Raw genomic sequence first — 20,677 nt, 5'->3', positions numbered from 1 at the left:
AAGCTAAAAGTCTAAGGGGGTCAGATCGGGAGACCTTGGGGGCCATTCAACTGGCCCACGACGACCAATCCACTTTCCAGGAAGCTGTTCATCTAGGAATGCTCGGACCTGGCACCCATAATGTGGTGGTGCACCATCTTGTTGGAAAAACTCAGGGAACGTGTCAGCTTCAGTGCATAAAGAGGGAAACACATCATCATGTAGCAATTTCAAATATCCAGTGGGCTTGAGGTTTCCATTGATGAAGAATGGACCCACTATCATTGTACCCCATATACTACACCAAACCATCACTTTTGTTGTTCCAACAGTCTTGGAGGGATCCATCCAATGTGGGTTAGTGTCAGACCAATAGCGGTGGTTTTGTTTGTTAACTTCACCATTCACATAAAAGTTTGCCTCATCACTGAACAAAATCTTCTGCGTGAACCGAGGGTCCTGTTCCAATTTTTGTTTTGCCCATTCTGCAAATTCTGTGCGCTGATCTGGATCATCCTCGTTGAGATGCTGCAGTAGCTGGAGTTTGTAAGGGTGCCATTTGTGAGTAGCTAATATCTGCCGAAGGGATGTTCGACTAATGCCACTCTACAGTGAAATGCGGCGAGTGCTACGCTGTGGGCTCTTGCTGAATGAAGCTAGGACAGCAACTGATGTTTCTTCATTAGTGACAGTTTTTTTGCGTCCACATTTTGGCAAATCCAACACTAAACCAGTTTCACGAAACATAGCAAGCAGTTTGCTAACTGTAGCATGGGAGATGGGTGGTCTCGTAGGGTGTCTTGCATTGAAATCTGCTGCAATGACCCGGTTACTGCATTCACCAGATATCAACACAATTTCGATCCGCTCCTCACGTGTTAACCTCTTCGACATGTCAATGGCTGTGAACAAAGAGAAACTTGTAAATAACTCATGAAAGAATAAAGTTACGTTGAAACCAAGCACACCATTGTTTTTCTTGTGACATTACCAATAAGTTTGATGTGTCGCATGGCCCTCTTCAACAAAAGTTGTATCCAAGATGGCCGACTTCTAAATGGCCACCATGGTCACCACCCATCTTGAGGAGTTTGCCCCCTCACATATGCTAATGTGCCACAAACAGGACTTTAATATCACCAACCATTCCCATTTTATTACGGTATATCCATATAAATGGCCCACTCTGTACAATTATATTCTTCCTATAGTTACACAGGGAACAACGACTGAAGTTAGTAGAGTACTGTGTTACATTACAGAAAAATGTAACACTTACATTTTAATGTGTTACATTGTAACCCATTGACCATCAGTGCGATCACCAGTGTGGCTGTTTTTATAGTGCTGTCATAAAATCCTTGTTCCTTTTTTTTGGTACAATAGTTGGTTCATATTCCCTGTAGATTATAAAAACTTCATTTTAAGCTGGTTAGCTTACAATATTAGACACAGACTGCAATACTGGTTCTTAATGATGTAGAGAGAACTTTGAAATAAAGTGTAGCTGCTAGTAATTGCTCTCTATTGCTGTGTAGACTTGTACTTCTGTTCCTTGCCAAAATGAACACCTGGCTCTTGGCTTGATGCTGTAATAATGAAGGAGGAAAAAAAAAGACTGCAGCTGTGCTATAGTTGTATTTAGCACCTAAATTAATAAATATCTTCTACAGGTTATGCGGAAATTGATAAGACAGTTTATTGGATGTGTCTACTTTCTTTTCTCCCATTATGAAACATTGTCTTTTTCCTATTCCCTCATTTCTCCATTGAGAAATATAGGGAGTGTCATTACTTAGAGGCCACGCAACAGTGTCGTCTAAGTGACCACGGTACCTGGGAGCTAGCTAGAAAGATGGCAAAGACAGCACACTGGGGCAAAGTTAGCATATCTGCCTTCATTATAACAACCCCACTGACATAATATCAACTCTAATGCATGACAAACACAGGAATTATAATATTCAAGGAATCAAGGTCAAGAGGTCATTATAAGCAGCATTTTCATAGCTATGCTATTTTTTCCTATGGTTTAGCTACATGTTGAAGAGTATAGGAAGAAAAACAGATTGAAATCAGAAATAATATTAGCACAAGTTTCATTTGTTTTGGGTATTTTTTTTAATATATTTTTTTTTACTTTTGTGCCCACAGGAAGTGAAAATATCCACTAAAGCCACTGCTCTTCAGAGGGAATATCAAATATGGAACAGTCAGCAGAGGGAATGACAAATCTTCCTTTAAATATTTACACTGCACTATCATCTGCACTATAGCCTCATGTACTTTTTTGGTGCTGGACACAGACCTCTGATAGCAATTTCCTGTACACCTTGAGCCTCAGTTGAACAAGCAAGGCTAACTTTGGTCACTTAATTATAATTTTCAGGTAGCAGGTTTTCTGAATAAATTATTAATTCTGTTATTAATCTTATAGAAAATGTTGAACTCTTGCAAAAACATTTTAAACATCCTTTAAATGAAGCTTAAGAATTTGAATTCTTAATTCTACATCTTTTACAATCTTTTATCATAGCATATGATATCAGCTGGTAATTATTTTACCAGTGTCGATTTAAATAATGCTAACAATTATGCGCCTCATGCAGGTTGTGCGCTGCAGAGGCAACATTCTGTCTCCATTTGCTTCATGTGATTTTGCACTCCCTCCTCACAGGAGGAGAAGAGCTGATTACAGTGTTCTCCCTGTCTTTTTCAATAAGCTCGGCACTGTCGCCTCCGCTCACAGTCAAACACATGTGTGGAGTGACTGTCAACTCGCCAAGGCCCATTTACTCCAGCACACACCACATCCAAACTCCCAGTGCTCTCTCTACATCACATCTCCTCCCCAGCTCACTCTCAGCTCATAGTCATGTTCTGTAGCTTTGAACTTTTGAATTTAGCTCACCGCCAGCCTTTACCCCACAGCCCCTTTCCACTTCCTCTATTTCTACTCTCCTCCCAATCTTATAACCACCCCCCACCCCACCCCCCCTCGAGCTGCACTCAGGGCTACATGATAACACACTTTGGAGTGAGCTGCTTTCCCCCAGAGCAGCCCAAACTGTGAGCATATTCACTCCATCATAACAGCACTGTAGCAAAACTGCTGTCACGCCGAGTTTGCCATGCTAATGTGGCTGTAGGCGACACTCGCCTGCCCTTAAAATGCAGTGATGGAGGTGTGGGGCGTGTTTTGTGGGTGTTGGAGGGGAGGTGCGGGGTGTTTGGGGAGCTACATGGCACAAATCAGGGTTTCTGAGGCAATGGAAAGAAATATAATACAGAGAATAAGATGTAGAACAACTCTAATGCACCCATCCAAGGAGTATTTTCTCTCCTAAACAAAAGATGTCTAGTTCACTACTAGATGCATGGCATAATGTGAAAACACTAATAGTAGTTCCGCGCATTCTTTTCCATCTACCCTTTGAGAGCGGTGATAGAAGAGGCTTCAAAGGGCTCGATTGAAACCTGGCAAAGCTTTGAACTATGTCCTTGGACTGTCATGTGGAAAGACAGACACTCCCTTCAGTCATCCACTTACAAACAGAATAGTATACAGACAAATGTACTCAGATCGTACCAACATGTCAACACTGCTTTACCCTTATACCTAAACGCACACTTGTTCAGCTGTGGCTGGAGCCAGGAACTGATTAGCGCAACAAGGATCTTACTATTCTCCAAATGAGCAATTACTTCCTACTGGTAACATGTTGCTGTTGTCTGCAAAATCACTGAGACTCCAATGAACCAATTACCATCACTGCAGTTTTCTGGGTTAAAGGTTCCAGTCTTTTATAAGGCACACGTGGGAAGCATGAAAGTGAGTCCTCCTTTGATGTTTGATAATACTTCTTGAGTTAATGCTTCTCTGAAATGGCTGGTAGCCTTTTTTTTATATATGTGTAGAGTTAAGTGATGCAAATAATATTTGGACATTTTGAGAAAGAGACTTATTTGCTTTCTTGAGTGTTTGATAAGAAGATTAGTACCAATCTCATGTCTCCTGCAAATTTAAAGCCAGCAAACATCAGAATGACTTTTATAAGTCATTTTTCGAACGTCCACGTAAGGAAGCTGTTTTGTAACGTCAGGCAACGTCTTCTTTTCCAAGTCTACTGAATTCTATTGTTGACGTCTGTAGGACCTCTGAGCACGGGCTATCTTCAAGATGGCGCAGCTCTTGAGCTAAGTCAAAAGTGAGCAGCCGCTCGGTGGATTTGGAGCAGAAATGTCCGGAGCTTCTCACAGACAGTTTTCAAGATGTGCGTATTGACAAAGACTGTCGAGCAGATAGTTCAGGTTATACATACACACTTACACACTCTTCTCAGTCCTTCTACCAATCACAATCACATATACTTCCTCGTACAAAGCTCTTCACAATAAAACAAGATACCAACCTCACTAAAATAAAAACAAACCAATTATAACTCAAACGGTCTTTTAAACATATTAAACGCATTGTACTCCTTTCTAAATACTTCAACCATTTTTATTTTACACTGTAACATGGATTTCAACATTTTTAATATTTCAGCACTTTTTCATAAATGACCGTTTTAACCTTATTATGAACATTTTCTTTTATTTATTGAAGTAGTTAAGGAAACACAGGAAAAGGTAAAATAACAAAAACCAACCCACATGTACTGAGTAAATCAATAAGACAACACATAATAAATTGTGTTTGTTTATAAATAATCCTTATCGTATCATTTTAATAACAACAATGCTGATGTTTATAAATAAAATATATTACATTTATTAATCAAATTTCCTGCACCTGTCATAGACATCCACATGACATCCCAAATAATTACCAAGTTCAAATGTTGAACTTCATATTCATGTCCAGGTTGGGTCACGATTGGACATCCAAATTTTGGACCAAACTCAGATGTGGTATAGATGTGCAGAATTGGCCATGGACCAACGGACCCAATATAGACATGATCTGCACGTCTATCCAACATCAATATTTAGTGGGTTAGCACAAAGACTAACACAAAAACCAAAACACAAAAACAGCTAGCTCGGTTGTGTCCAAAGCTGATAAAATATGACTGCCGGCACTTTTTAAAGGTGGCTAATAAAAAGAACTAACAGACTTAAAAACTCCTTTGTCCCACACGCCATCAGACTGTTTAACTCCTCCCTGGAGGGGAGAGGGAGGGGAAACAGGAGGACAAAGGAGGGGGGAACAACTAAGCTGTAGTGCCTCTTCACCTCACTGTGCAATACCTTTTGTGCAATACTTTTGTAAATAGTCAACGGTGCAATAGACTCAATACTTGAAATGTGCAATTCACTTGTATTTTTATTTTTTATTCCTATTTATTCTATTTATCCCCTTCGTATATTTTATTTATATTGTCTCTGTATTTATATATATGTGTGTGTGTGTGTGTATATATATATATATATATATATATATATATATATATATATATATATATATATATATATATATATATATATATATATATATATATATATATAATATTCTGTAACTCTGTAACTTCTGTCGGTGCTGTGCTTTTTTGGAAATCGAATTTCCCAGAGGAACCCACCCGAGGGATTAATAAAGTTCTATCTAATCTAATCTAATCTAATCTAATCTAATTAACATGTCATTTCTCATTTTATGATTTAACAGGTGATAGACTTGGCTTATTCCTGGTTATTTTTGGTAGGGAATTACAGAACTTCCTCTGATACACATAGCTATACCAACTATTTCAGTGTGAGACTCATCTTTCACCCTTCAAACCTAACTGGACTGGAGAAAAAAGACTCTTTAGCTATTGTTCGAGGAGGCTTTTTGAATAACTTTAAATTACCAATCTAAACTACAGCCACCTTTTGCAGAACTTCTTACACAGGCACACCTCTTCTGTTTATTGCTCCTATCTCCCGCTGTGTGTATTTTCCATTCACTTTTCTTTCTAGGGCTACTTCTGATGTTTCCCCCCGCAGCTGTAATTTGCTCCATTTTCTTTGTTATTGTTAGTCTTGAAGTATTTAACCAGATGATTTCCTTCACTTATTGAAGGAATGCCCCAACCAATAACCAGTGTTGGGGAGTAACGGAATACATGTACCGCCGTTATGTATTTAAAATACAAAATATGAGTAACTACAACAACAACAAAAAAGGTGGTATTTAGAATACAGTTACTTTGTTGAAATAAATGGATTACATGGCAGTATTTTCCTGTTTCATATTGTGGCGGGTCAGGACTGTTTGGGTTTTGTTTGACAGCTACGGCAGCGTTATGGTTGCCATGGTTAGAGGGCGACACGCTCTCTCTGCGACTGTGTGTTTCCTGGGTGAGAGAGGCCTTTTTGTTGTTGTTGTTGTTGTTGTTGTTGTGCTAAGCTATGCTGAGCAGTTTGGTTAGCAGCGGTGTGTTTCTGTTGGAAAATAAACGGCTGTGCTCCCTGGCAACTCAGGGTAGCAAGACCAAACGACACCTCTGTCTCCTCCTTGTCTGAGCTTGCCACAATGTGTTTGGCTTGTTTCCTCCGAAACAATAAGTTCCGTTGGAGCAGCCTTTCAACGCCTCTCTCACATCAAAGTTGACCCAGACAAGTAAAGCTATTTTTCGGCTACGAACCGGACTTATTAGCCAGAGGTCCCTTTACTACGGTTCGGAGCCGCAGACCTTCAGTAATAGTAATAAATCACACAGCAATAGTACATTCATGTAGTTGTAAAAAGCATGATAATATATTGAGTAATCCAAAGTATTCAGAATAATTGAGTAACGTAACGGAATACGTTACAAAATACATTTTGGGGCATGTATTCTGTAATCTGTAGTGGAATACATTTTAAAAGTAATCTTCCCAACACTGCCAATAACACAATTTGTGTGAATATAATGTACCCAAAAAAACTAATGAAATAAGGATTAAAAGCCTGATTCTGATCTGTTCTTAAAAAGAAGACAGGAGCATATATGAACACTGAACCAGGTCTTCTTGCTGTTCTTTCATTCTATATATACAGCCATTTTAAAACCCCTTCCTTTCAATGTAAGTGATGTGAGAGACATTGTGCTCAAACATGTGGTCAAATATAGAGCAAGAAAAACCTCTTTTTATGTCATTATGGGCAACCAATACAAGCAAGAAGCCACAATGTGAGCCTGTCCATTAAAAGAAAATCGAAGTGTTCACAACAGCATTCAGAATTCTTCACAATACAAAAAACGCATCTTTTGGCCTCCAACAGTGGACTCAGCTCTCTGCTGGTCCTGCTAGACTGCAGTGCAGCATTCAATGATAGTCACCACGACACATGCGTCCCTTAAGCAATATAATCAAGTAAGGGCTAACATTCATTGCTATACAGATGATACCCAGCTCTCTCTATCATGAAGCCAGATAACAAACACCAGTTAATTAAACTACAGGAATGTCTGAAAGGTATAAAGAACTGGATGACCTCTAATTGTCTAACCAGAAACTTACTCTGCATGGCATAATCTTGACCTCCAGTAACACTTTGAGGAATCTTGGAGTCATTTTTGACCAGGACATGTCCTTCAATGCGCATATTAAACATGCATTTATTACTTGTAGGGTCTACTGTTGTACTTCATTGTTACTGGGCTTTCCTAAAAACTCCTTGAAAAGTTTTCAGTGGATCCAAAATGCCACAGCAAGTACTGACAGGGACTAGAAAACCAGAGAATATTCACAGGGGCGATCGTGGCTCAAGAGTTGGGAGAATAAAATGCATTTATGCATTTTATTCTCCCTTTTCTTCCCCCTTGCTGATTTGTATGAATAGCTAAACAAAGATTACGGTTTTGCTGCAGTATGGACTGTCATCTTGTCATTGTGCTGCCTGTTGAGATATCCTTTCACTCCACTCTGCTGACATGTTGAAGTTTACACAGTGCCGCCTGTATGTTTGTGTGATGCACAAGTGAAACCAGAAGCAGGTCAGGAGTGAAATCAAACCATCAGGTTGTTGGTGTGATGGAAAATGAATGATTGTTAATTCATGTCTGTGATGAATAAGTTATCAGCGCTACAGTTCGGGGCTAGACTTAAAGGCATGGGGCATATGGGAAATGAGGAGGGGCACAGATGCTCCTCGGGGCCAGAGGGCTGATGGGCAAACTGAAAAAGGGACACAGAGAAGGGTGAGGAGGCATTGTGGCAAATTAAAAACATAAAATATCATGCAAAAACAGCAAGAAACGACATGCTTACTCTGCCTCAAAGGCCAACTGTGTTCTCACTGTGCAAAACTAGCTCACTAACTCAGCCCCAAACCCAATATCTGAAGTTCCAGTTCACTGGAGGGGCCTGCAGAGAGGCTGCTTGAAAAGGTCTATCTTTAAAGTCCTGCGCAACTTTGACCTCCCACATCAGTAAACGGCTCAAAGAGAAAAGCCTCTCCACCTGTGTCAATAACAACACTGCCCTCATGGGAGCGAGACGCAAAAGCACATAGAAAACACAGGTGTCCGTATTAAAATGCTCCCAAATATACCAGCAATAATGGCAAACATGCAGCTGATATTCCCACAGACACATATGTGGACACATACTGCGGAAGCATCGAGAGGATCACATACTGCGGAAGCATCGAGAGGATCTCAGCACCATCTGCTGGCGGCTTTATGAACACTCTGCTCCACAGAGGCAAAGGCAAATCAGTCCCCTAAAATCATTTTCTCCAGCATCTTTGCCAAGCTTCCCGCTTTCCATTTACACCTCTGTCAAGCTGAGAAACTAATCTGATCTGATTAGTTACAGTTTGACATGGCAGCAGCACACTGCATCTTTATCACTCATCAAGACCTTTTATTGTGAAGAATATGCAAGAAGGCAAGGGGGGGTTTCCCACAATTTGATGGGTACCTCATTTCTCATATTACAGCAATACAGTTTGTTTCATTAGAGGCTCTGAGCATGCACGCCAACTGTGTTTAAGCTGTAAAATAATTAATCAAACAAGAAAAAGGTGGTATTTGACTTCATTGCATAGTTTGCTTATGCACTGATGCTAATTTAAAAGTTCACTAACAAAAATATATAACATTAACGTGAACCTCAAACAAGGACAAGAAATGACCTACTATACTTATATTAGGGGTTTCTCTCTTTCAAACGATTCTAGGCACATGTAACAAAATAATGTTGTCCCCTTGAATAAAGGGAATGCTTGAAGGTGGTATTATTTTTGGCTACCTAAACTATGTAGATGTAGAGCTGTTTTGAGATGGATTCTGCTGGCAGTGTGCTTTTCATATTCATCTTATCGCCTACAGAAGAACAGCAGAATAATAAACTCTTTTGTGTAAAAATTCTCCTCCCAGCAAGAAGAGCTTGTGGGGCATTTAGTTACAGTGGAAACACACAGCTTAGCATTTCAATGTCGGGGTCTCGGACAAAATGCGCAGGCTATCTACACTTTCTCGACTATGTATCCGCCCATAGCAGTTATGGGTCTGTATATGTGTAAGTGTAAAAGTGCTCCTATCTTCCTACAATTACAGACTTATACATCAGTTTGTTATCAATGGAAACAGCTGTTCAGGAGCTGATTGTGAAATGGTAATACGCTTGCAGAGAACAGTGACAAGACAAATCTTTCTCGAAGGAACATCTTTTTTAGAAACCACAGCGTGATCCCTCACAGGAGCTATCTCCGGCTAGATCAGAAAATGAGTTGCTGCTATATGTATAAAGGACTCCCTCGTTCTACTCGCAGTCCTTCAGGACATAGTGTGAAGCAACACACAGGTCCTTCTTTATTCTATGTAACCACAGTGAACTAACGCAGGGAAATGTAATAAGCTTGTTCTTGGTGTTGTTTGCTTTCTCTGGTAAGTTACTGTAATCTGTTTACGTATAAGAATCAAGAGAACATGATGTACTGCTGGAGCAGAGATTTCCTTGATGATGTCGCACCCTGGCATCACAAAAATACACGCTCACACACTCACACATGCGCACACATTTACAGAGGGTGGTAATGAGGGACTAATAGCTTCTCGGAGAAGGAGATCCAACCTAATTTGCGCCATACGAATCCCCCCCGTGGTGACTACACCTAAAAGACGAACATATTATTGCTCAGTGTGTGTCTGCGATGCTGTGGGGAAAATAATACTATACATGTTGCTCTGAGGAACGGAAAGAGACTGCAGTATGTGTATAACGTAAGAGAGAGAGATAAAAACAAAACAAGGAGAAGAGGAGCGAGATGCTATTCAGCGGTGCTAATCTCTTTGATACCCACACTATGGTGTTCTGTACCACGATGAGAAACACCCAAATTATTCTTTTCGTCTTTTATTCATGACCTGCGGGGCATCCTCCCTTGCCCTCTTACTGCTGTGCTCATAGTCTCACTCCTTTCTCGCTATCGCTCACGCACACTCTCGCGTTCTCCTCATTCTTTCATTTGCCATCTTATCAACCCCGTGTGATATCTCGCCAAGCTTATGCATTTATGAGCAATTACTTATTTACATAAAATATATAGTGCAGCATTAGGAGTTTGGGTAAAGCGTGAGCCGAGCATTAGCGAGTATGTTTTTCATGATTAAAATCAGCTCTAATTATGCATTAAAGGTAGTAACATCCATTTGAGAAATTAATGGCAGGTTCATTTAAGACTAGTAAAAGGGGCGATGTTATTATATTATATAAGATGAATTAATGCCCAGATTGATATATTAAAGGTATTATACAGTGTTAAAATTACTGATGAGGGACAGAAAACTTTTTGTGCACAAGAAAATTAGTCAGATTGTGATGTTTTAAATAAAAATCAAGTGGATTTAAAAATAATAATAATAATGATTAAAAAATCAGTAACTAAGCATTTTAAGCAGTTCTCTGTTCTGTAATCCCTGTTTGTTTGTATTGGACAGACACCTTGCTGTTTCCTGTTTTTGTTTGTTGCTGCTGTTGTTCGTTTAATATTTTATTTTGTTGTGGCTTATTAAATGGACAAATAGACGACTGTTCCTTTTAATTCAACTGAATTCAGCTCATTTGTACTTCCCAGTCACACACGCAGAGGTTCAATGAGCTTCTAAGGCATAAAAACATTAAAAAAAAAAAAAGAACTTTACTGTAGAAGATGCTTACTTGATTTGTTCCCCTGTCAGATGCATTGATAATGGAAGTTTAATGTTTCATTTCAAATCTCAGGTCTGTGTGGAGTTTACAGTTTGCATGTTCTCACTGTGCCTGCATGAGTTTCCTCTGTTTACTCCAGCTTGCTGACATGAATGTCAGGTAACTGTTCATAGCTGGGAATGTGAGAATGAATCATTGTGTATTAGTACACTGGGTGTACCACACTCTTAACAGGCATCGGCTCCAGTGTTTGCATGATGCTAGCAGGGCTGTTAACTTATTTGTTTAGGCTTTGATATTTTTGTAGATTACACCAGTTTAGGCTTTCTTTTTCCCCCTTTTTAATGTGACCTTTTATAAGTTAAACCTTGTTGGTGATGTTGGGAACATAAAAATACCACAAAAGCTAAAGTATCTTTTGCAGTAACAATAATTTTAGGTACCAATCTTTTTTCCTTTAATATCCCATTAAATGTTATTAAAAAGTTATTCAAGCCCTTACTTTGGTTAAACGTCTTAACAGTTAAAAATGATATATTATTCCATATAACATTACTACAGTAGCTTCTTAATACTGATGCATCAGTGCTTGAGTAATATTTTGCTGCTGCTGCTTGAGATGAAGCATTAACTTCTTTACATACACTGTACAGTAGTTAGCTTTTGCACTCCAGTGGTTCAAATCTTGGTTTTGTGCCTCTTCCAAGGGATCAAGGCAGAATGTAGAGCCTCAGAAGGTGATTAATAGGAGAGAAAAGAAGAAGTAGAGGAGAAGAAACTTCTCCTGCATGCATTTGCATTCATGTTTCAACTTGATGACTTTGGACGCTGTGTAGACAAACTCTGCAGTAAGACTTTATTATGGCCACTTACACAGTACAAAAGAGAATCCATGTTTTATGATATTTATTATTGTCTTAAACCTTATAGTTCCCATCCTATATGTAGTGGAATAAAAAGGCAGCTAGGCACTATAAATGAAAATACCGTATAGAAAAACTGTACAGATACTAAACTAAATGTTTTTCTAGCAGTGCCCTGTTCTCACTGTATTTTAGATTGTCTAGATGCTTGTTTTTCTTAGCACCCATGTTAGCTGAAAGCTAAAGGTTTATTGTTGACCTTGGATAGCAGTTTTTAGTAGTTGTAAAAAGATTTATCAGACGGTGCTCAGTATGGAAATAAATAGTATAATAAACATTAAGTAACTAGTATTTAAACAAAGTAAATATTTAGGAGGGAACGTGATCACTCATTGATTACTCACTTTTTGGGGGGGTTTTTTAATGTGGAAGTGAAATGGGCTGGCACAGTCTGTCCCGTTTATCGTGCTACAAATCGTGGTTGAACAGACAAAATAAATTCAAGGTTCTGTAACAATGGAATGAATCAGAGTAGTGAAAATGTCAGCTCTCCATTGTTAAATAACAATCAATGGCGGCAGACATTTGGAGCATTTGGTCTTTTCAAGGCCTAAGTTTAATTCAATAACATTCACACTGAGTTCGTGAGCAATTGCTATTGATGACCACTGAGAGCCTGACAAGTTGTACAGACTGTTCTGCAGATTTGTTGCTTCTGATGTGCATCGAGCAACACGATTTTTATTTATGGTTGGGTTCACTTTGGGGTCTGTTTTTTTCAATAACATTAGCTACAACATTTGATCAGGTTCCATTAGTACACATTTTGCTCACTTCTCCACAGTTTTGCGATAGAGAAACTACACAAAGTGTTACACTTTACAAGGTAATGCTGAACTTCTATTGAAAGCAAATTAATTCAAAGCATTATTAAGACTGCACTCAGAAACGTCCAAATACTGATACAGAACAATGGACATGAAAGTCTAAATTGTGATAAATAAAACACCATCTGTGCACCTTTTATTCAGCACTTCACACAGCAGTCTGCATCCTATAAGCCTCGTCGCACTTAGCTAAGAACACAAGTGTTTGTTTCTTCTAAATGCCCTGGCCTTCTTCTCCTCGGTCACATAACACCACACATGTTGCAAGGACCTATTTGACAGGTGCATTACGTAGCAGTCCCTTTTCACCTTGTTTTCTTCCTCCGTGTCCTTTTGGTGACGTACGTGTCGAGGCCAAAATATGCACGTGTCCCTAATCTCCCAGCTGTGTGGCTGGCTCTCAGCCCTTTAATGCCATCACTTCTGCAGCTAACAACAATCACTCTTGTCACTTATCCTAATTAGAGAGGGGACACGATGTCCTGTCATTCTTCCCACACAGTTGGTTCTGCTGTCTGCACCATCCCCGAGCACTCAGAGGTGTCACACATGAGAACTGATGTTTTGCTGCATCTGTTGGAGAAAAAAAAAAACCCTGGCATGAATGAGAAGACAAATCCAGCAGAACAAAGACTCATTTGATAACAATTGCAACAGACAGCTGAAAGTTTTGACAGCACATTTGTTTTATTCATTTACTTTCATCATCTGGAAATGCATTAACAGACCAAATTCAAAATAAGTATGACATAACACTCATTTCAACTCGCATAATACTTGACAATGTAGTGTAACAACTACAGCCTATGCTTATTCCGAGGGCTGTACTGATCATTGTGATACAAATCTAATTTGAAGATATAGATATATAAAGCTAAATATAGAGACATCTCTCGGCTGAAACTATTCATCTAACAGTGCAGAGAAAAAAACTGAAATAACATTTTAAACAGGCAGGGGACATTTGCAGAAATATAACAGTTGCGTGTTTAATGCTATTAGCAGCTATCACGCCTCAAGCTGAGTTTAGGAGTAGGCTTAAACTGGTTCTGTGAGCTCACTTCTTTCTAATTCTACACCCACATTTTTCCCAACTTTTGGTTTTCACCCCAACCAAGGTTTAGTTAAGTGAGATCACTTGGAACCGTATGAATTTTAAATAGCTTGCTCTGGAACCGCAAATGACTTTATGACATTTTCAACATATTACAGGCACCAAACACCTTATTAGTTACAGCTTGCTACTACTGGGTTGGCTTCCATTGTTCCTTGCAAGCCATCTGGTGACTGTGGAAGCCATTTGAGTACAATGATTTCATTGGCACATTTAAGAAATCATTTTGAGCTGGACTGGGTTAACATGTTGGAACAGCATAAAATGGGTAAACTGTAGTCAACAACAATACTCAGATGAGCTGTGATATTTAAATAATGCTCATTTGGTACTAAGAGGTCCAAAGTTGATCCATTCTGTTGTGTTGTTTATGCCAAATTCTGACCCTACAATACAAATATCATGCCAGAGACAAAGATGTTCATCAGATCGGGCAATGATTTTCCCTTTTTTAGTCTTCTGTTGTGCAATTTTGGTGAGCTTGTGTGAACTTTAGCTTAAATTCCCTGTTCTTAGATGAGAGGAGTCACACCTGGTGTTCTGCTGCTGTAGCCCATCTGCTTCGAGGTTCTCCATGTTGTGCAGTCAGAGATGCCCTTCTGCATACCTTGGTTGTAAAAAGTGGTTCAGTTACTGTTGCCTTTCAGTCAGCACAAAGCAGTCTGGCCATTCTGCTCTGACCTCTGGCTTCAGCAAGGCATTTTTTACCCAAAGAACTAACGCAGGATATTTTCCCTTTTTAGAATCATTTTCTCAACTCTAGTTATGGATGTGTGAGAAAATTACTCAAGATCAGCAGCTTATGAAACACCAAGACGACACAAAAAAAGCATCACATGTTCAAATCACTTAAATCACATTTTAATTCCAAATCTGATGGTTGATTTGAACTTGGGCAGATTTTCACAACCCTGTCTACATGCATAAATGCATCAGGTTGCTGCCATGTAATTGGTGATTATACTCTTTTACATTAACAAGCAGATGAACGAGTACAACTAAATAAGTGGCCAATGAGTGTATTTGTAGTAGAACTACTCTAGACTTGTAAATGAATACTGATGTACAATCAGTGACATGGCCCTTAAATCTCTTTTAAAAGAGAAAAAAGTTTAAGTTTGAACTCATTATAACTTGACATGCAGGGCCTGGTGGCAGACAAACATGACTTTCTAAAATCCTACAGCCCTGTTTTGAAATGCCAGCAAATAAAAAAGTTGGATGTCATGTAATGCTGTAACTTCTAGTCCGTTGTCTTCCAGTACACTTTGCAGAGCATGCGGTCGGACATTTGGTGAGGTTGACAGTAACTGGGACCTTTTGGATAATGTCATCTGCACTGAGATACCTACTGTCTTACCTTTAACCCCCTGACACATCTACAGGAGGGCATTTGCTTGCTAATCCTATCCGTGGTCGCAGAGAGACATGTATAATGTGACCAAACACTTACAAACCCTGTCACATACCATCATTCTCTTGCATAGTATTCCACTAAAACTCTGCTTTGAAAATGAGATTTTTGACATTTTCAGATGTCTCTAACTGATATGTATCATTAATGCTTTTCAGATTTTACTGCTGCCTCAAACACACATAAAGTACAAAAAGGAAAATCAAAGCAAACAAACAAATAAAACAGATTAAAACGTACCAGTTGCTTAAAATGCAGCTCATCTCCATGCAGGTCAGGCTCAGCCAGATGCTCATGAATACAGTTGTAAGTCGCAGACCAGCACGGGTTGCGTGTTGTGAAGTTTTCGAAAGCTCAAGGTCACTTGCGGCTCTTCTGGTCACAAACTTGCTGTCAAGGCACTGACTGTTTTTTTGCCCCCCCTCTTCAAACTGTGGCATAACGACATGACAGTTACTGTATTTAATTTCATATTCGTTTAATTCATCCCCTTTTTTTCCCCTCACTTTGACAGCACTGTTGTACTTTTATAAATATACGATTCTCCTCGGATCTCCTGGCCACTGTTTGCACAAGGTTACTGCACAATTAAGCAACAAAGTTATTCAGTGAATGTCATCTCATCGTTCAACTGTTAGAACATCAAACTGAACTGCATATTCCTCAGTGGGCAAAACAAGGAAAGGGAAATCTAGAATGAGCACAAGTCTTAGGTAAAGAAGAGTGTGTTTATCACTGAAATCACGTGGCATGATGGCTTTTGTATAGTAATTAGCTGTTAACTTTTGAAAGACATAATTAGTCTGTGTCAATTCTTGTTTTGTCCTACCTCTCCTCTGCTGTGTTCAGAAGGGGGGGGAAAAAGAGAGGCAGCCAAAGAAAATACAACCAAAACCACATCCTCTTGTGATCATTAAAATGAAAAAAAAGGAGGAACAGCTGCTCAGAACAAAATAAACACATTAACACCAATGTTCTACAGTGTGCAATCACACAGGCCCGAAGAGACAGCTGCCCGCTTTTAATTACACTAGCCTGACGTTTGTCTTCTCTTCTGTTGTTTTTTTATTCTGACAACTTTTCAAACTTTTATTGTCTTTATTTTTGATCTTGTTGCATCCCAGTTCTTCCCTATGCTACAACGAAATTGTTCAAACACAGATTCTTTCCTCCAACAAGAGCTTGATCAGGTCTTGTTAGGAGGTCGTATGGCTGCTCCCTTGGCCAGAGAGAGAGATTTACGTAAGAGATTTTGAAATCTACAGGATGTCAGAGGTTATGTGGTTCAGGTGGTAGAGCAGGCCATCTACCAATTGAAAGGTTGGATTGACTACCGGCTCCTCATCCTTGAGTAAGATACTATTCCCTAAGTGGCCAAGATGCAACCATCGGAGTGTGAATGTTGGATAAAAAGGCCTTAGGTATAGATAAAAGCACTGCATGAATGAAAGCGCTTTGAGCTTTGAGTGGTGAGACAGAGTAGAAAGGCATAAAGGTTAAAAAACTTCTAAGTTCAGAAAAATTAACTTTATGTGGACTTTTTATAAGTTTCCTTATTTCCTGCCATGTCTGTATATCTAAATACAGTATATTGAAGAATCAATGTTTTTGCAAGTAATGTCTATGAACCAAAACCAGCCAGGCTTCAGACTGACTTTATTCTATACAGTTTTTCTATTCTTGGCTCCATGTGCTGTCAAACAGGATTCATATCCTTAATATGTAGATCTCAGGGGTAACCAGACTTAAAGAGGAGCTAAATTGACTTGATTTACACCTCAGTCTTACATGGCTAGAGACCACTCCCCACAGCTACCTCTGGTTGCTAGGGGAAAATGTGTATTTTTTTTAACCACTTGCCAAGTGGTTACTGCCTGTCACTACAATCATAAAGAGGATGCTGCAGCAAATTGCAGATTGCTAGCAAATTGGCCATAGTTTGCATGGAGGACACCTACTTGTCTGCACGCACTATAATGTAAAAGTTTTGCCTGCACACTGAAACTAATACATTCTGAACGGTGCTGCTTTTATTTTGAAGGCAAATTATTTCTGTATGTGTTTTGCATCACACTTTTAACAGTTTCACTACGACTTAGCGAACAGTTGCAGACTTTTAGACAAGTTGGTATCTCGTATACAAGTTACAGGCGATCGCTGCTATAAACTCGCCACTAAAATCATTGCAAGATTTTCAGTGCAGCACCTTATAGCTCTTTAAAATAAATTTCACCTAGCAACTGCCAGCAATCTCCAGAAAACCACTCCCCAACCAGGCGGGGAAATACAAATGTTTCCTAGTGACCAGCCTCTTGGTGTGTTTGTCTAATTATTGACCAATTATGCTCATTTTAGATCCATTTTAAGGGAGATATTGGCTGTAGCTATTTTGCTTTTACCCAGAGATCTGCCGCTCACACATGGTTTTTTTTTTTTTTTTTAATTCTCAGTAAATCCCAAGTTATCTGTAGCTTCTGAGATACTAGGCCCATCTGGAAATATATAAATTTACTATAAATAAATAAGATAATGCTTTAAGTCCATAAGTTCAAATATAAAATTTCTGAAATCTGAGATACAAAAAAAGGCCTTAGCCGTGTTTTTCTGCCATTGCTCTTTTTCTCCTTCAAGTTTAAAGTGGAAATGTCCCTTTAATGTGTACCTGGAGATTAAGGGTGATATCAAACAGCACAACATTTTGCTTCTAAAGTTTAAAACAAAGTCTAGCTAAATTTGGATAAAATATACCTATCTATATTTTATTAAAAACATTTCAACTGTGTTTATTCAAACAACGTCCTCAGAGTCATTTCGAATGCATGAGCGCTCATGCATTCGAAATGACTCGTGCAAAAAAAAAAGAAAAAAGAAAGCTCCACTTTTAAGTTCTTCACCGTCGTGAATTTTCCCTTTTAAAATGCATCTCATCTCAGACAAGTTGGCTGATTAACACAGGATTTTTTTAAAAGTCATACAGGTTCCCCAATGGCCTAGAAAAGACTGGATTGTGTGTGTATGGGTTTTTTTTTTTTTTACAGCATTGTTTCCCTTGAAAACGCAGCCAAACAGTGAACAGAAAGAATGACAAATGAGGACGAGCCCTGTGTTTTACAGGAATGATTCTTAATTACATACATAGCTGCCATTTAGAGCCTATTGTCCTGCCTGAAAGTTGGCAGACATTAGCACAATGTGTTCACTGCATCCTTCCTTTCTCTGTCTTTATTTGTTTTTCTCCCCCCATTTGAGGGTTACACAGCACAGCCATTCTAAACCCTCCATAATTTCCACAGTAATCAGTCTGTTCTTTTTTTTGCAGTAAAGCTTTAATCAAACATCTCATACCCTATACCAGGCAGAAATGTGTTATTCTGACAGAAAAACAAAAAAGCATGCAATTACTCCCAGAGGAGCCGTCCCTCCTCTCCACTACAGCTGCAGGAACGAGGGCACTATTCCAAGCGCATCCTCCTCCTTTTTCCTTTCACTTCTTCTCTGTGCTGAAACTCCTCCTCCTCCAAACAATAATGACAGAGGATGTAAAGACGTGTTTTGTAATGTACACAAAGTAAAAGAACAGTAAGATGGCGCTCTCGTCCTCAAGAGAAATGTCACTGTGTGATTAATAATGAGGGTTTATCCTGTAATTGCATTCGTCATTTGTAAAATTTATTTCGCAAACCTATTTGTCATCTTTATTGTTCTCCCATCCAACAAAACACCCGTCATCTCGAAATAGTAAAGTACTACCTACTGAAAGGATAACAGCCCTAAAAAGAAAAGCTGTTTTTGATGACTGTAGAGCAAAGGACAAATGTATGCCGAGTGAGGCACGAGTGTTTGCCCTCAGTGGAAGAAAGGATTTTGGAGCTTTTGTTAAGTGCTTAAGCAAATCTTTACTATTAATTGCATGATAAACAGATTATCATTATCACCCAGATAAGAAAGTCAGCATGTGGGAAATTAAAAAAATTTTTTTTTTTGTTTTCACAGGAAAAGAGGAAGATCACAGAGAAGATGTCCGGATGCAGCAAAGGAGGACGAAGAGAGTGTTGGTTTGACAGAGGAGGATGCTCAAGGGGCAGATGACCCATTGCCCACACAGAAAAAACCATAAATCACCTAAATGATGGGTGTTGTGCATTGTTTTTAAGGCGCCTGCCAGGTAGGTTGCTCAAAGCATCTTGAAGAACTTCCCACTGTCCTGTGGCAAGGCTGTCTCAGCTGCTCATCGACACTATCTGTTGCTATAACCCCTTCTTGTAGCTGATAAGATGCTTTATGTTTTTGCATTGCTGCAAATTTAGAGTTGTTTTTATTTGTGCTGAAGAATAAATTTGAGGCCAGTCACATGTCTCCCTCATGATACTGTGTGATGTATCTAAAGTGCCAAAAAATGTTGCAGTGTTTAATCAGAAAATACTGCACTGATTTCTTCTTGCAGCTGTTTCTCAGATTTATAGTGTACATATAACTTATTAATGCAATTTGCACTACTTGCTTGCACAGTCTTACTTTTTACTCCTCCTTAACTTGATCTCATTTTTATTTCATATTTATATCTATCTTTTTTTGGCCAGTTATTATAGTATTACAGTGAATTATAGTAATTTTATTATTAAATCTCACTTGTTCATTAAAAAAGCAATAGCAACTTGCTTAATGCATTGACTGTCACTGCATCGGGTATCTGCATCATCCCAGACACATTTTTATGCGCTCTCTGATAGTTAGGGATCCTGAGGCCGAGGCCCCTTCACTGTCCATGTGTACACAAGTAGAGACCAGTTTTGTTTTGTTTCCCTGGTTGTCGTATGTTACCCACCTTTATTTAAGAGTCCCAGATATTATTTAACAATGAGCCACTTAGTAATCTTGTGATGAGACAAAAACATTTAGCATAATTTGAAATACTGTAACATTTCAATGGGCGTTCCACCAAGTAAAAATAAATGTGCAAACAACTGTAACTTCGAAAAATGTATAATTATTGAATCTGTATGTGTAATCAATACACATGTATGCCTACAGTATAAAGTGTGTCAGCTAGTATTTTTGTTAGTATTGTATCAGTTTGTTACATTTAAAAATCCTACTGACTGTGAACGCAACCCTAGCTTGCTCTCTTAGCGGTATATTTGGATTGGACGGAGTATTAGCTAAAGAAAATGGGTGACGACTTGGGTGACGAGTGGTGGCAACACGAGTACAAATCAGGTATTTGGGTTAACCATGTACATTTGACTTCTCTTGTTGTATTGGAGGTCCTGGTGTAGTCTAAGGAAACACAACGGTA

General features: G+C 39.0%; 1 protein-coding gene and 1 pseudogene across 2 annotated transcripts in view; both read left to right on the top strand.

The window, feature by feature from the left end:
- Positions 1-20,677, top strand: part of LOC147311306 (uncharacterized) — a 262,128-nt pseudogene that overhangs the window by 177,043 nt on the left and 64,408 nt on the right. The window lies entirely within an intron of this gene.
- cmss1 (cms1 ribosomal small subunit homolog) overlaps positions 20,483-20,677 on the top strand; it is a 29,418-nt gene continuing 29,223 nt past the window's right edge. The window contains exon 1 of the mRNA XM_086265593.1: positions 20,483-20,598. Coding sequence (XP_086121719.1) covers positions 20,550-20,598 — 49 coding nt within the window. The 5' untranslated portion in view covers positions 20,483-20,549. The remainder of the gene's footprint in view (positions 20,599-20,677) is intronic.

This window comes from Aulonocara sp. 'chitande type north' Nkhata Bay, linkage group LG16 (assembly GCF_057382095.1).
Source record: "Aulonocara sp. 'chitande type north' Nkhata Bay isolate Kocher_YH1m ecotype deep benthic linkage group LG16, A_spYH_male_GT1.1, whole genome shotgun sequence".
In the NCBI taxonomy this organism is placed as follows: Eukaryota; Metazoa; Chordata; class Actinopteri; order Cichliformes; family Cichlidae; genus Aulonocara; species Aulonocara sp. 'chitande type north' Nkhata Bay.
This window is presented reverse-complemented; position numbering and strand designations above follow the sequence as displayed.